Source organism: Danio rerio, chromosome 17 (assembly GCF_052040795.2).
Source record: "Danio rerio strain M-AB ecotype USA chromosome 17, GRCz13ab, whole genome shotgun sequence".
Lineage (NCBI taxonomy): Eukaryota > Metazoa > Chordata > Actinopteri > Cypriniformes > Danionidae > Danio > Danio rerio.
This window is the reverse complement of record NC_141037.1, coordinates 17455459-17470515: the sequence shown is the minus strand read 5'-3', so window position 1 is coordinate 17470515 and position 15057 is coordinate 17455459. Positions and strand designations below refer to the sequence as shown.

Sequence of the window (15057 nt, the reverse complement as noted above, 5' to 3'; positions counted from 1 at the left end):
TACAAGAAAAAACAATATATAAATGTTACAGTGCATCAAACCACACTCAGACATCCTCCAGCGAAATGGTTCAGTGGAAAAGAAGGTTCACCTCTTGTGGCTCATTGTTTTTGGTCATCGGAACCTGCCTGATCTGCACACAACCGATGGAAACTCCCAGAATGATCTCTGATATTAATGGCATTGTGCCCGAATCTTGAACTGAACGCACCTCCACCTGAACTCGCCGAGACTGACCCTGAGAAACAAAGACACACAAAATCCCTGTGTTAACATGCCATGACAAAAACCTTAGAGCAAAATGATAAACACTGTGCTGATAGGATAGCAGAGCACAAATAGAGTCATAAATAAATCAACAAAAAAGCAAGAGTTTGCACAGAACCAGGAGTCAAAAATACCTTCTTCAATTCAATTCAAAGTTTATTTGTATAGCGCTTTTCACAACAATTATTGTTTCAAAGCAGCTTTACAAAAGGTGCATATTATTGCATTACAATCAAAATCAGAAAGTTAAGGTTATTAATTCCTATAACTTCATTAGTCATCAATAAAGCATGTGATTAAAGAAAAAAAAGTCTGAAGTTTTTTATTTTTTTATTTTATTTTTTTTATTTATTCATTTATTTTTTTGCTATACAGTCATTCTGATTGTAATCTAGGCTAATTAACTTACTGTGGTATAATTAATTGACCATACAGAAATATGAAGTGTCTTACCTGTTTGAGCTGGAAGATGCCACCCGTGCGAACATCTCGCGCTGGCACCACCTCCACAGGCATGTACTCTCCGTTCTCATTCAGCTCCAGAATCTGCACCCACATCTCCAGTTTACGTGTCACCTCACTCCACCTGAAGACACAAGAGAGCTGAATCAGTCCAAAAAACAGAAAGCAAGTCAGATGCCCCTGCACACAATGTTCTCTAAAAAGTTTCTACTGGAAAATTATGGCCCTTCATCAGTTTTCTCTCAATTTCCTTTTTTAAATCTTTCAGATTTTGGGGCGACTCCATTTCAAAAGCTTAAAGGGTTGGTTCACCCAAAAATTTAAATTCTCTTATTAATTACCATTATGTTGTTCCAATCCTGAGACCTTCAAACACAGATTAAAATATTTCAGAAAGACTAAGAGCTCTCTTATCCTCCATTGACAACAATAGTCATGAATCGTTTAAAATCCAGAAAAGAAACCAAAAACATAGTCAAAACATTGCTTGTAACATTAGTGGTGCAACTGCAATCATACGAAGCTCCACAAACATTTTTGTGAGCCAAACTAAACAAAACAGAAGATATGACTTTGTTCATGTCTTCAAGTATGTATTCTCTTTTACTTCAGGTCAGAGTTTGTTTACTGTGGGCAGTAGTAAAGTGCACCCTAATCTAAGGTGGTGAATAAATTGTATTTTGGCATTCAAAAATATTCTTAAAGCTTCAAATAAATTATATCTGCACCCCTAAAGTAACATGAAATGTTTTTGGTTGCTTTTCCATACTTTGAATGCCTCTGGACCAGGAATGGGCAAACTTGCTCCTGGAGGGCTGGTGTTCTGCAGAGTTTTGTTCCAACACAATTAAACAAACCTGAACCAGTGTCTTCAAGATCACTAGAACAATATAGGAAGGTGTGTTTGATTAGGGTTTGGTTAAGGCCCTACAGGACAGAGTTTGCCCATCCCTGCCCTGGACTGTTGATGTCTATAGAATGTCAGAGAGCACTTGGATTTTATCTAAAATATCTTCATTTTTGTTCTGAAGACAATCACTGGTCTTGAGGGATTGGAACAACATGAGGGTGAGTATTCAATAGTAGATTTTATATTTTGTGAACTAACCCTTACAAATCTTTTGACCATTCATTCATTGGACAACAGCATCTGGGGGGGAGGGGGTTGTAAACGCAAACTTTTGAAAACCTGTTTCAAAACAATTCAACTTTAAATCAAAGGATGGAAGAACATCTCAAAACAACCGAATGATTTGAGATTATTTTAGCCAAAATGTGTTAAATTGCAGAATTTAGACTAATTTTGATGACTGACCAATCAACCTACAATTACATAAGGCCATATAAATAAAGATTAGATTAAAGCTCAGTCTTTGGCTCACCTGTCACGTAATGTTCGTGTTTTGGCCTGGATGATGCTAAGATCCCACAGCGCAGGGTTTCTGCCTGGATCAGCCTGTCTGTGTCCATAAACCTCGATGCCTACAGCACCCTCAGTGAGATACTCGATAAATTCCTCTGTTACATTCACCGCATGCTCCTGCAGCACAGACAGAAAAACAACAGCAAATCCAAATGAGTGACGCACAATGTATCAGCATCGCATGATAAATGCTGATTTTTTTTATGTTATCGTTACTGGCCCAATATTAAAAATTAAGGTCATCTGATTGAATAAATGGATTGTTTCTTGTCTAATGTATGTTTGCAAAAAACTGATATCAAAATGAGTATTTTCTATCCATTACCAGCTTCCAAACATTGAATTATTGGTATTGGAAAAGAGTGTAACATCAGTGTATTCCCTACCCATGTGTAATGCACTTACAAGGAGATGCTGACAATTATTAAAAGTGAATTATAACTGCTAATGGTAAGGTTTTGAGGTATTGGCAAAAAGCATTATGTTTTCTAATTTAATTTAGTATCTGCTAGTGAATGCACTTATTATGACTTGTACCTTCAAGCTATCGAACACCACCATACAGTGGGGGTCTTTGCTGCTGGAGAAGGACGCTGAGGGATCTACTTCTGGGGCAACAATGATGGGCTCTGCTTGGTCCCAGAAGGAGTACTGACAAAAGACAAAATTGGAGAGGTACTGCGGGAGACCTGTAGCCTGCAGGATCTTAATCTGTAGGAGAGACAAGAGAAAAATAACTATTAGATAATATTCTAACAAGCACAATTGTTTTTTTAACACTGATAAGAAGAAAAAAAAAGTTTCTTAAACAGGAAATCAGCATAATAGAATGATTTCTGAAGAGACTCTGATGACTGGAGGAATGATGCTTAAAATTCAGGTTTAATTGTGCAAGCTTAAATTACACTTTATAATAATATAAAAATATAGTTAAAAATAATAAATAAATAAATATGCTTAATTCGAATAATATTTCACAATATTCCTATTTTACTGTATTTTTATCAAATAAATGCAGCCCTGGGAGCAGCATGAGAAAATCATTTGGCGACTTTTTTTTTTCTTTAGTAAAACATTAAAGGGATAGTTAACCATTGACTTCCATACAGTAACAGAAAAAAACAAATACTATGAATGTCAATGGCTATCGGTATCTAACATACTTCTAAAATATCTTATTTTGAGTTCAAAAGAGCCACAGCCATATCACCCTGCAGCCCAAGACCGGTTAAGAAGGGCTAAGCCTGGTCAGTACCTGGATGGGAGACCACATGGGAAAACCAAGATGCTGTTGGAAGTGGTGTTAGTGAGGCCAGCAGGAGGCGCTCAACCTGCAGTCTGTGAGTCCTAATGCCCCAGTAAAAGAGAAAGAGACACTATACTGTCATTGGGTGACATCACCCACTCACTGACAATATAGCGTCTCTTTCACTTTTACTGGCCAAATTCCTTCCATTGGCCCTTAAGCATCATGGCCTTTCAATCATCCCCATCCACCAAATTGGCTGCATCACTGTCTCTTCACTCCACCTATAGCTGGTGTGTGATCAGCGCACTGGCGCCATTGTCCTGTGGCTGCCATCGAACCATCTAAGTGGATGCTACACACTGGTGGTGGTGTGGAGAGACCCCCTCTCATGATTGTGAAGCGCTTTGGGCATAGCATAATTGGGTGTATACATAATAAGTGCGTTATATAAATACACATTTCATTACATTAAAAAAGAAAAAAAGTAACTCAAAAAGGTATGGAACCACTTGATGGAGATTAAATAGTGAGTAGATTATCATTTTTGAGTGAACTATCCCTTTCAAATGTTTAGCTTAAAATGAAGTCCTTTGTTACTAAGATCTCAAATTAGTCACCAAGATCTCAAATGAGTAAATAAAAGCACATTTGTATTTCTGCATGACCTATTCCTTTAAATTTCAAAACCAGTTTCCCAACCATTAGAGTTGGGCGTTCCATAGTAACCATTACTGTACTCTAATTACATTTTCAGGGAACGCAGTAGTGTAACGAATTACATTTTTAACTTGTGTAATTTGATTACAGTTACTAAAGTCGATGTAATTGCATTACTTACGATAAAAATATAGATTTTTGGAAGAAAAAAATGCTTCTTGTAAATAACGTTTTCCGCTACAAAGACAGTTAATAAATATGCACTTTTACAATGCTGGAGAACAAGAGCTGAAATGGTTGCTGAAAATAGTGGTTGTTTCTTCAAGTGAAAATACAGAAAATATTTAGATTTCATTGAGGTTAAAAAAAACTAAATTATTGCTGTACAATGCAGTCTATTTCTAGTCCCTAAAGATGTTGACCAGCAACTTGAAGCACTTGAACAGAAAGCATTCTATGACAATACTCGTCACCATGGAGGACATCGGTGCCTTAAACAGGCTAAACTGAATGTTTTTGTGCAGGATCGAGAGTGAAGGTATCTTCTGAATGTGAAGACATGTAGCTGCTTATGGGGCTGTTCATTTATCGTGTCTTATATCGTGTGTTATTTCTAATACAGGTGCACGGCTTGCTCACATGTTAGAAGCGCAAATTCTGCACGCTCGCATTTTCCAGGTGCACACAGCTGAAAACCGCGAGTCACGTGATTAAAATTGACCAATCAGCTTTATATGGAATATACAGATTTCAGCAGACTAATTACATCAAACATACACAGATCACCTTAACACTGTGGTGCTTTTTCATACTATGAAGGTCAACAATGGTTACAGATTTCCAGTTTTATTCTAAATTTCTTCTTTGTGTTAAAAAAAAGACAAACATGATTGGAAAAAGTAAATAATGAGAGAATTTTAAGTTTTAGGCAAACTAAGTCTTTAAATATGATGCTGCTGTGATCAACCCATTGTAACGTTTTCTCTGTGAATATTAAAATATTGAAAGAGCTGCAGTTTATTTAGTATTTTTTAGGTATGTTTTAAAAGTAACTTCAAAGTAATTAGTAATATGATTACTTTTTACATTAAGTAATTAGTAATGTTATCAAATTACAATTTTCCAGCGGTCAGTAATTTGTAATCTATTACTTTTTTACCCAACACTGCTCACCATACAGTACTCACCATACAGACCAGCTTGCGCTCCTGTACATCTCCGTCAGGGCTGCCATCACTCTCTTCACCTCCGCCTACACTGTCATCAAACCCTCCACCCATCCTCATCACCTCCACATGCAGTCGACCAGCCACCTGACACCAGCAACAAGTCAACAACACTTCAACCAAATACACTGTGTGTGTCTCATGCTTGATATGACGACTCTGTCGCATTCAATTTCACACATCAATCTGCACTTGATTTAATTTTAAATGCTGCTAGAAAAACATTTTCTTCAGAAAATGAAATGAGTCCATTATGAAATATTGAAGAACCACTGATCTCAGATGCCTGGCAGAGGAAAATGTATCATCCTCACCTCTCCTTTCTGATTGATGATTGGAACCGCGTATTGTAGCTTTACATCATAAAACAGACAGGAGAGGAATACATTGGCCACCCCAATTAAACTGTGATTGACCTGCTCATCGAAGAAAGGGTCGGCTCTCTTGAAGTATGAGCGCATCACCTATGAGATGGAGATATAGAGCACACACATACTGTAGTGTCACAGCATCATTTTTAATGCGATAATAACATTTCTGGTGATGTTTATTAAAAAAAAAAAAAAAAAAGCATACAGAGTTGTCTTCATCAAAGTCTTTCCACTCCTGGTAAAGTTCTCTCATGTCCACCAGACGGTTTTCCATCTTCTCAAGAGCCCAGATTTGCTTGCCTTTGCCTTTTCTCCTCACTTGTATAGCAGGTTCGCTCAGTACAGCATCTCTCTAAATACAAAAAAGTCAAGTTAATTTACATTGCATAATAAAGAAATACAGAACGATTAGAACATCTACATTAAGAATTAATCTTTTTTTTTAATAAAAATAAATAATGGTGATACAGTGGCTCAGTGGTTGGTGCTGTCACCTCACAGCAAGAAGGTTGCTGGTACGAGTGCCGGCTGGGTCAGTTGGCATTTCTGTGTGGAGTTTGCATGTTCTTTACGTGTTCGCCTGGGTTTCTTCCAGGTGTTCCCGTTTCTCCCACAGTCCAAAGACAAGCTCTATACTGTAGGTGAATTGATTAAATTAATTGGCCATAGTGTATGTGTGAATGAGAGTGTTTGGGTGTTTCCCAGTACTGGGTTGCAGCTGGAACAGCATCCGCTGTGTAAAACATATGCTGGATAAGGTGGCGGTTCATTTCGCTGTGACAAACCCTAATAAATAAAAGGACTAAGCCAAAAAGAAACTGAATGAATGAATGAATGAAAAATAAATACTCATTCTAGAATGTAAGAGTTGAATATTTTGTGGAGAAAAACATTTTTTTTATAACTTAAAGCTGTTTATTTTGTGCAAAACATTTTTTAGGAATAAGTAAGTCAGAATTTAGTTTTTTTATTTTTTATTATTAACCAAACAGCACATTTGCAGAGTTTTACATTCTTTTTAAAGCAATTTTGGATAAAACAATTAACTTAGATTTTATTGTGATTAATACTAAGTATTATATTTATCTTATTAGGAAATACATTATTCAACTGTAGGTGTAAAATTTCCTACAAATAAAAGGTTAAAACAGCCTACAATTAAAACCCTCATGCTTTTATTTTGATTTGTTGCAAGAAAGAAGATGTGGAACCTTTTTTTGAGGAAAGCATGGGTATTAGAGTTAACTAAAACTAAAACCAAAACAATAAAACTAAGAACTAAAACTAAACAAAAAAATACCATGGGCAAAAAAAAAAATTACAAACTTAAAAATAACTGGTTTTAGTTACTTTAAATAAGTAAAGTAAAATAGGATACACTCCTTTCTCTCTTATGCACCAGGGGCTGGTTGCACCAGCAGTGAGTAAGTTAAAACGTAGCCTAATTGTGACTTAAAAAGACACTGAGTTACAACTTACACATTGCTACATATTTATGTGTTGCACCACTAAACTTAGTTTAAACGTAACGCTACGTCCCAACTAAATATTTACGGCAGCCTCCCCCCCCCCATGTAAAACAGCAGAAAAGAAACAACAGCGAGATTAGCTTACATTGAAGAGCTTGCGATTATAATAAAGAATGACCTCCCTCTACTAACAGCCTTATTTTCCTCCCAAATCTCATATTGTTTTCAGTTTATGAAAGAAGAGTTTAATTTTCTATCAAGGAGTGTTTTGTATTAATTGTGTTCACCAATTCAAACGAGAATTTCTTCATGACCGAGTTTTTCTTCCTGCTCTCTTCTCTTTCATATGTAGGATATAAAATGTTTATTTGGTGTGCACTCACAGCTCGCAATGAAGGTGTGTGCGTCATCTGTTATTAGTGACTGACTGCAATGTGCTATAAAAATTTAAGTTATCATTTAAACTTTGATAGGACAGTTATATATAGACGCATTTGTTGCAGAATTTTAAAGCAGCTTAACGATTTAAATGCTTTTTTTTGGATATTACATCATTCAATGCGACTACACATGACTTTAAGGAAAGCTTAAGACCTACTAATTACGGTTTATCTTAAGAACAATTGGTGCAACGGGAGCAAGAAAACCTTAGTTACAAACTAGCTAGTAGTCACTAAGCCCCTAGTGCGAAGTTTACGTTTCAGTTAAAGAAAGAACTTACAAACAGATGGTGCAACCCTACCCAGGCACTTTGTTAGAAAGACTTCTACGTTTCAGTTTGTACAAATATTTTTATTCTTTGTACTTTTTTCTACAACCACTTACTCTATATCGAAAGTTTTAAATGGTTTATATTTATAAATAGCTCTTAGTTTCTATCGCATAACTTCCATTTCTCCAAATTTAGATTCTTGCTATTGGATATTATTTTGTGTTGTTATTATTTTTAAGTTCACAAGCGGTTGTGTAAGCATTTCACTGCAGATCTCACTGTGTATGACCAAAGACCATAAAATACACAAGACATGTCACTCATATCTTTTTGATTGGAAAAAAGTGTAATGGTCAATTTGGTGATTACAGCCGACCTTCTAGTACAGGAGCCAATCATCGATTGCTATAGACCAGGAATCACCAAACTTGTTCCTGGAGGACCGGTGTCCTGCAGATTTTAGCTCCAACCCAATTCAAACACTCCTAAACAAGCTAATCAAGCTTTTACTAGGTATACTTGAAACACCCAGGCAGGTGTGTTGAGGCAAGTTGGAGCTAAACACTGCAGAGCACCAGACCTCCAGAAACGAGATTGGTGACATGCAATATTTTTTACATAATAATAATAATTTTTTTCATTTGATTATTCAATAGCTGTATACCCAAATACAGTTTAACTCCTCAGAAAACAATAAAACGCTGTTTATTTAATTGTTATCTTTTTCTTAATTGATTTTATCCATGCTTGTAGATTGCTTCTTATATTTTATGCATATGCACTCCATTACAGAATAAACCCAATCAATTTCGCAAACAATGTAACTAGTAAAATTGTATTCATATTGCAATACATATCGCAGAATACATAAATATTGCAATGTTAGATTTTTCTAATATCGTGCAGCTCTACACCCGACCACACCAACAATGCTATAGATGCTGTGTGTGCTAGTGCAAAACATGTCTACCTTTCTGTTAGCGTTGAGGTTTGCGGCAGGGATCTGTAGAGTAACTCTGTACTCCGTTCTCTTGTCCAGCTCTTCGGCGATGAAACTGGCTTCCTGCACTAGCAGATTGGCCCGTACAATCTGCTCCCTCAGTTTCCTCAAGCTTCGCGTCAGCACAACCTCCCTGGTGGCATCACAATAAGAACATTAACAAACACACATATAAACTACTGCTAAACGTTTGGGATGAAGATCTTTTTATTCATGTTTTAAAGAAATCTCTAAAAAGGCTGCATTTATTTGATCAAAAACACAATGTAATGTAAACAGCAATTGTTTTGAAATATCTCAATTTAAATTAATGTTTTTATTTTTTTATTTTCATGGTTTATACATGTCATGTAATTAATTCCTGGGATTAAAAGCTGAATTTACAAATTTTTTTCAGTGTCACACAATGCTTCAGAATTGATTATAATATGCTCACTTGCTATTTTATTATGATCAATTATTACTTAGTTGCATTCACAAGTCTGTGTGTGTGTGTGTCCGTTTCTCCCCTGTCTCTCTCTTTCTCCTGCTTTTTCCTTAGTCACAGTTCCCGCTCTAATTAAGTCGGCAACATCGCCGGGGATTGGCTGGAGTGAAGGAGGATCTTTTTTAAAAAGTGGAACGGTCAGTGAGAGTGAATTGGATTGCATGTTGTTTGAAATTGTTGTAGGAAAATAATATTAGCGGTACTTGGTGTTGATTGTGTATTCCTGTGTTGTGTGTAACTTTGGTTTTCTTGTTGTTGTGATCCCTCCAGTTTATGTTACGTCCTTGACCCTAGACCAGGGTCGTAACAACTTGTATTTAAAACATGTTTTGTTTCTTATAATTATCAATATTGAAGAAAAAGAATCTTGTTCTTGTTTTTTGGAAACTGATTTACATTTTAGGCTTTTAAAATGGTATTTATAACTTTTCTTTTTTAATTGTAAAAGTTTTTTTTTAATTATTAAATGTCTTTCTTTCACTCTTGATAATGAATACAAGTGAATACATTTTAAATGGCACCTCTGTGCATCACAGAATCACACACACAGCAACCCAACAGTTTTCAACACTGATAATACAAATGACGAAAAAAGGATGATAAACATTTCTTGAGCAGCAAATCCAAGGATCATGCGACTCTCTTCAACTTTCAATCCCAGGAATAAATAAAAATGTTAAAATACATTCAATAAGAAAACAGTCATTATAAATGTCACTATTTTATAGTATTTGCTGTTCTTACATCAAACCAATGCAGTCTTGGTGAGCAGAACAGTCTCTATTAAAAACATGAATAAACCATACGGACTCCAAACTATTAAAGCTCACCTCTCCTCGCTCCACTGACGCAGACGATGCTGTGCACTGGATGATGAAGACATTCCTCCTTGACTCAGTCTCTCCATGCTGCGGTAGTGTGGCTGTAAGGGCTGTGACTGTGGGATTTGCATGCTCTGTCTGTCTGGAGTGAGTTGTCTGCGCAGCTGCTGCAGCTCCTGCTCATACATCAGCCGCTGACGCTCCAGAGCAGTTCGCTTCTCCTCCTCATGCTGGCGCTCCAGAGACTGCAAAACAGCTTGCATGGGGTCTAGAAGACAACAAAATAAGGTAATTTTTTAACATTATTGTTAGTAGGGCTGCACAATATTAGAAAAATCTAACAATGTGATATTATATCATTCTGGGATATATCTCGCAATATTTCCAAATGGCTTAATATCTCTATTTGGAAACAATTGATCATTTGAAATTGATTGGGATGTAGTGCAGTGTGGAGCATGTGCATAAAATATAAAAAGCAATCAACAAGCATAGATCCATACAATAAGGGAAAAGATATAGTTTTTCCAAGTCTAACAGTAATCAGATAATTGAATAATAAAAATAATTTAATTAAATGAATTTTTATTAAAGTTACAAAGGGTGTTATTTCTTATCCCTGAATGCTTTTAAAATCATTATATAGTTACAGACCTCAAAAACACATGCAAATGATAAATCCTAATAGCGATTTAACATTGCACATCCTGACATGTGACTATTGCGAATGATCACATTGCGATATCGATGCTAAAACGATATATATTGTGCAGCCCTAATTGCTAGTGCGCTTTTAAGAACAATATGCCAATTACTGCAGTCTTGATTGGTTAACCTTTTGTTTAATAATGAGTAGTTTGTCTCACCTGAATGGAAAATAGTGTCTATGTTTTCAAAAAAGTTTTTTTTTTAAAGCTATGCCAGGCAAACGAAAGCAAGGCAAGTTTATTTATATAGCATATGTCATACACAATGGTAATTAAAAGTGCTTTGCATAAGCAAGAATAAAAATTGAATGAAAAATAAAAACAAACAAGAATCAAAATGAACTAGTGAAAAAATGAACTAGTGTTCAAATGTTTAGGTTTGGCTAAATTTATATACAACTAAAATCAATTAAGAAACTACTTTGAATTTTTTTAATTTAAGATTTATAGTTATGCGTTAGTCGAAACAACAGATAATATTTCTTCAAATAAAAATAAATTAAAAAAATAAATAAATAAAACAATACAAATAAAATAATAATAATTTATTTAGAGCATTTATTTGCATACAATTAAATACGTAAAAAAGTCAAGTCAAAATTTAAAATGTTTATTCTTAGTTAAGTGGACACTTAATCGGTGCAAGACACTGAAAAAAAAACGTTTTGGTAATCTTCAATTAAAGTCTGACCATTTGCTTCTGTTTAAAGGAGATCTGCTGATCAGTTTAACAGCTTCAGCCACAATATCCTTAGCCACGCCCCTCCTACTGTTAGTTTGCTATGAGAATGACGTGCAAAAACCACAGACTCAATATTCAGTTTAAGTTGGAAATACATCAACATACTGAAATAAGTATGAGCAACTTTGGCTTCACGCTAGGGCTGCACATTATATCGTTTCAGCATCGATATCGCAATGTGTTCATTCAGAATATTCACATCGCAGAACATGCAACATTGAGTTTATATTATAATTTATCATGTTGCCTGTGATTGTATAATGATCTTAAAAGCATTCAGGGATAATAAATTACACCGTTTGTGATCTTAACTACGATTAATTTTATTGAATTATTTTTATTTTTATCATTTAGTTACTGTACTTGAATACTGTTAGGAGTCAGGAAATGATAAAACACTTCATTTCAATTGTATCTTTTTCTTGATTGTATTTATAGATTGTCATGCATGAAAATACTCACAACACATGCAAATGGAGAAATACACTGCAAATAGCACAGACCACAGCGAAAATGTGTCAAGAGACCCCAAAAAGTTTATAGATTGTTTATTAGATTGTATGAAGATGCACTTCCACTGCAGATTCATCCCAATCGATCGATCTAACATTATAAATTATTTTAAAATAGAGATATTAAGTCATCTGGTGAAATTGTTTTCATTTCACAATTTATAATCGTAAAGTAAAAAAATTATGCAATGTTAGATTTTTCCAATATCATGCAGCCCTGCTTCACGCAGACTTTAAACTGCAATAAGAACTATTATAGTTACTTACAATGTAAAAGTTTTCCTTTAACAAATAAATTTATCCTTGATAGCTTCAAAAACACTTTTAAAAAATCTTTCTGACCCCCAAACCTTTGAACGGTAGAATAGATAAAAGGTTTTAAAAAGTCGTATTTCTTTTAACCTCGCTTTCTAAGGTATTCTGTGTGGCTAAAACTCACCGTTGCTTCCCAAAGCCTTCATCATGACCTCAGTCTGAGCAAACTCGTAGCTGAAGCTGACCTCACTGGACACCTCGCTGGCAGTGTCTCCTTCTCCGTCCAGCTGCTCGTTGCTGTTACTGCTCTTCATGTTCCCTCCCTCACCCTCCTCTTCCTCACCCCGCAGGCGCCTCTTTGGAAGGTTTATTCTGAGCGAGACACACAGATATTCATAATGCACTTTCAATTACAAATACAGAAAGCCGCTGCGTGACACTCTAGAGTCCGGAATAATAAAAACTGACCTGAAAAAGTGATTGTTTCCCCAAAGAATACGATCGCCATGGTGAAGCTGCTGCCGGCTGGTGACTGGAGAGCCGTTCACACATGTTCTGCAACACAGGGAACATCAGCTTATTTTATTAAACTAAAGGTGAAATAAGACTTACCTAGAGTGGCCTCATTACAATTGGCACCCTTAGGACATATGAACCAAGAAGGCTGTAAAAAAAATGTCTTTGTTATTATAGTCAAAATATTAAAGTTTGTAGGAAATTAAAATTTACAATGATTATTTGTAACAATGAATTCATACAAGTTTATCCACTAAACTGATTGACTTAATTCACTTCAATCAAGATCCAACCATTTGTTTCTAAATTTGGAGTAGCGGTAAAGCTGTGTTGAAGTCAGTTTGACAGCTTAAGCCACAATACTCTTAAACACACCCCTCTTCCCGGTACTTTACTTAGACGGAATGATGAGCAAAAGGAAAGCCCCGCCCCCTACTCAATATTCTGTTTCAATAAGAAGCACACACATTCATTCATTCAATTATTTTCCTCCGGCTTAGTCCCTTTATTCAGACTGAACAGCGAATGCCCTTCCAGTTACAACCCAGTACTAGGAAACACCCATACACTCTCATTCACTCACATACACTATGGCCTGTTTAGTTTATTCAATTCAATTATAGCACATGTCTTTGGACTGTAAGGGAAACCGGAACACCCGGAGGATACCCACGCCAATATGGGGAGAACATGTAAACTCCACACAGAAATGCCAACTAGCCCAGCCCGGACTCGAACCAGCGACCTTCTTGCTGTGTGGCGACAGTGATGTTATCCAATGTTATGCTATCTTTCTATGAGGAACACTGTATTTAAACATTTGAATAATTTTCAGTGCTAACCACTAAGCCACCGTGTCACACGCACATCAGACCTGGTGCAGATGCAATCTGAGCTGCATGCAATTCTTTTTAATAGGCCCTCCTTACCCCACCTTTAAGCCTACACTAGCTCCATTAAGTGCATTGTGTCTGACATTGCATCGCTGAGGGATGCAATCTCAGCTTGCATCATAAAGGCTGCATCCTGATACTATTGATATCATGATGCACATCCGATTCAAACACTCATGAAAAACATTGTGCAGTGCTTGATTTCATTCTTTTGGAACCAATTGGATCATTTGAAGACGGTCATGGCTAACATAATGGAGGAAGACTGACTGAATTGATCAAAGCAGGGAGGAAACAAGACACTCCCTGATAGCCCCGCCCTAAAGAACTGGTAACCACACCCCAAAAGACTGATAGCCCTGCTCAAAAGGTGCTCCATGTGACCAGATGGGAAGAAAAGTTGTTTCACAGGGGAAAGGGAAGCATCGTTTAAAGATTATGAGGGCATTTATCATCATTATTTTTTTCAAAATAATGAAGCGCACAGATATATCATTAATAACATGCACTTCTATATACAGGTCATATAAAAAAATAACAAGTGTAAATTTTAATTTTGAAGGAGCTATTAATATATTTTTTGCTTAATTCTGTATCTATTTATTTATTTCGTGTCTTGTCTTGTCTTTCTTTTTTTGAGAGAGAGAGAGAGAGTTTGTGCCCCCTGCAGGTGAAAAGTTCTATAAAGATGAAGGTGACTGGTTGGAGGTGTGGCTGACTGGGGAGTGCACAGCTTTTTGACCTTGAGCTGTTCTATTTGGTTTCCAGTCCAATTTATGATTGTATATTTATCCAAATAATGATCTGTTATTGATTTGTTTTGTTTTTGTGTTTTGTTTCTCTTGAACAATTAAACCAGTTCCTCCTTTTTTGATCATACATCCTCTCTTGACTTTTTTTTTTTTTATTTACAACCATGCATCAAAAGATTCCCCAGTTAACACCACATAGAACGAGCCAAGGACATTTAAAACGCAGGATATATTGCCATTATAGATTTCGTGCCAACTTTAAGACTTACCTACAGTGCCCTTCATTATGTTTGCTTAATATTAATACTGTGAAAATAGTTTTTATTTATACATCAAAATATTAAGCAGAAACTTCAGCTCTTTTTGAGAAACAGTTCATTTAACTTATATTTAACCATTTGATTTGTTTCTTAAAACAAGTGTGGCACATTTAAAGGCAAATGATTATTAATATATATTAGTTAAGTATATTTCTATTAAAATTCTTGATTTTTTAGAACATGGACTTACCCTTCTGGGCTTTAAACCCATGACCT

At 35.8% G+C, this 15057-nt stretch overlaps 1 protein-coding gene across 9 annotated transcripts in view; it reads right to left on the bottom strand.

The window, feature by feature from the left end:
• The window catches only part of kif13ba (kinesin family member 13Ba), a 91305-nt gene that overhangs the window by 18764 nt on the left and 57484 nt on the right, over window positions 1-15057 (bottom strand). For all 9 annotated transcript variants that reach the window (XM_087290306.1, XM_087290303.1, XM_087290305.1 and 6 more), the window contains 11 exons: window positions 12829-12915; window positions 12545-12732; window positions 10154-10412; window positions 8807-8969; window positions 5861-6007; window positions 5599-5748; window positions 5246-5371; window positions 2690-2863; window positions 2112-2269; window positions 721-853; window positions 92-238 (listed from right to left, as the gene is read on the bottom strand). In XM_087290306.1, coding sequence (XP_087146432.1) covers window positions 92-238; window positions 721-853; window positions 2112-2269; window positions 2690-2863; window positions 5246-5371; window positions 5599-5748; window positions 5861-6007; window positions 8807-8969; window positions 10154-10412; window positions 12545-12732; window positions 12829-12915 — 1732 coding nt within the window. The remainder of the gene's footprint in view (window positions 1-91; window positions 239-720; window positions 854-2111; window positions 2270-2689; window positions 2864-5245; window positions 5372-5598; window positions 5749-5860; window positions 6008-8806; window positions 8970-10153; window positions 10413-12544; window positions 12733-12828; window positions 12916-15057) is intronic.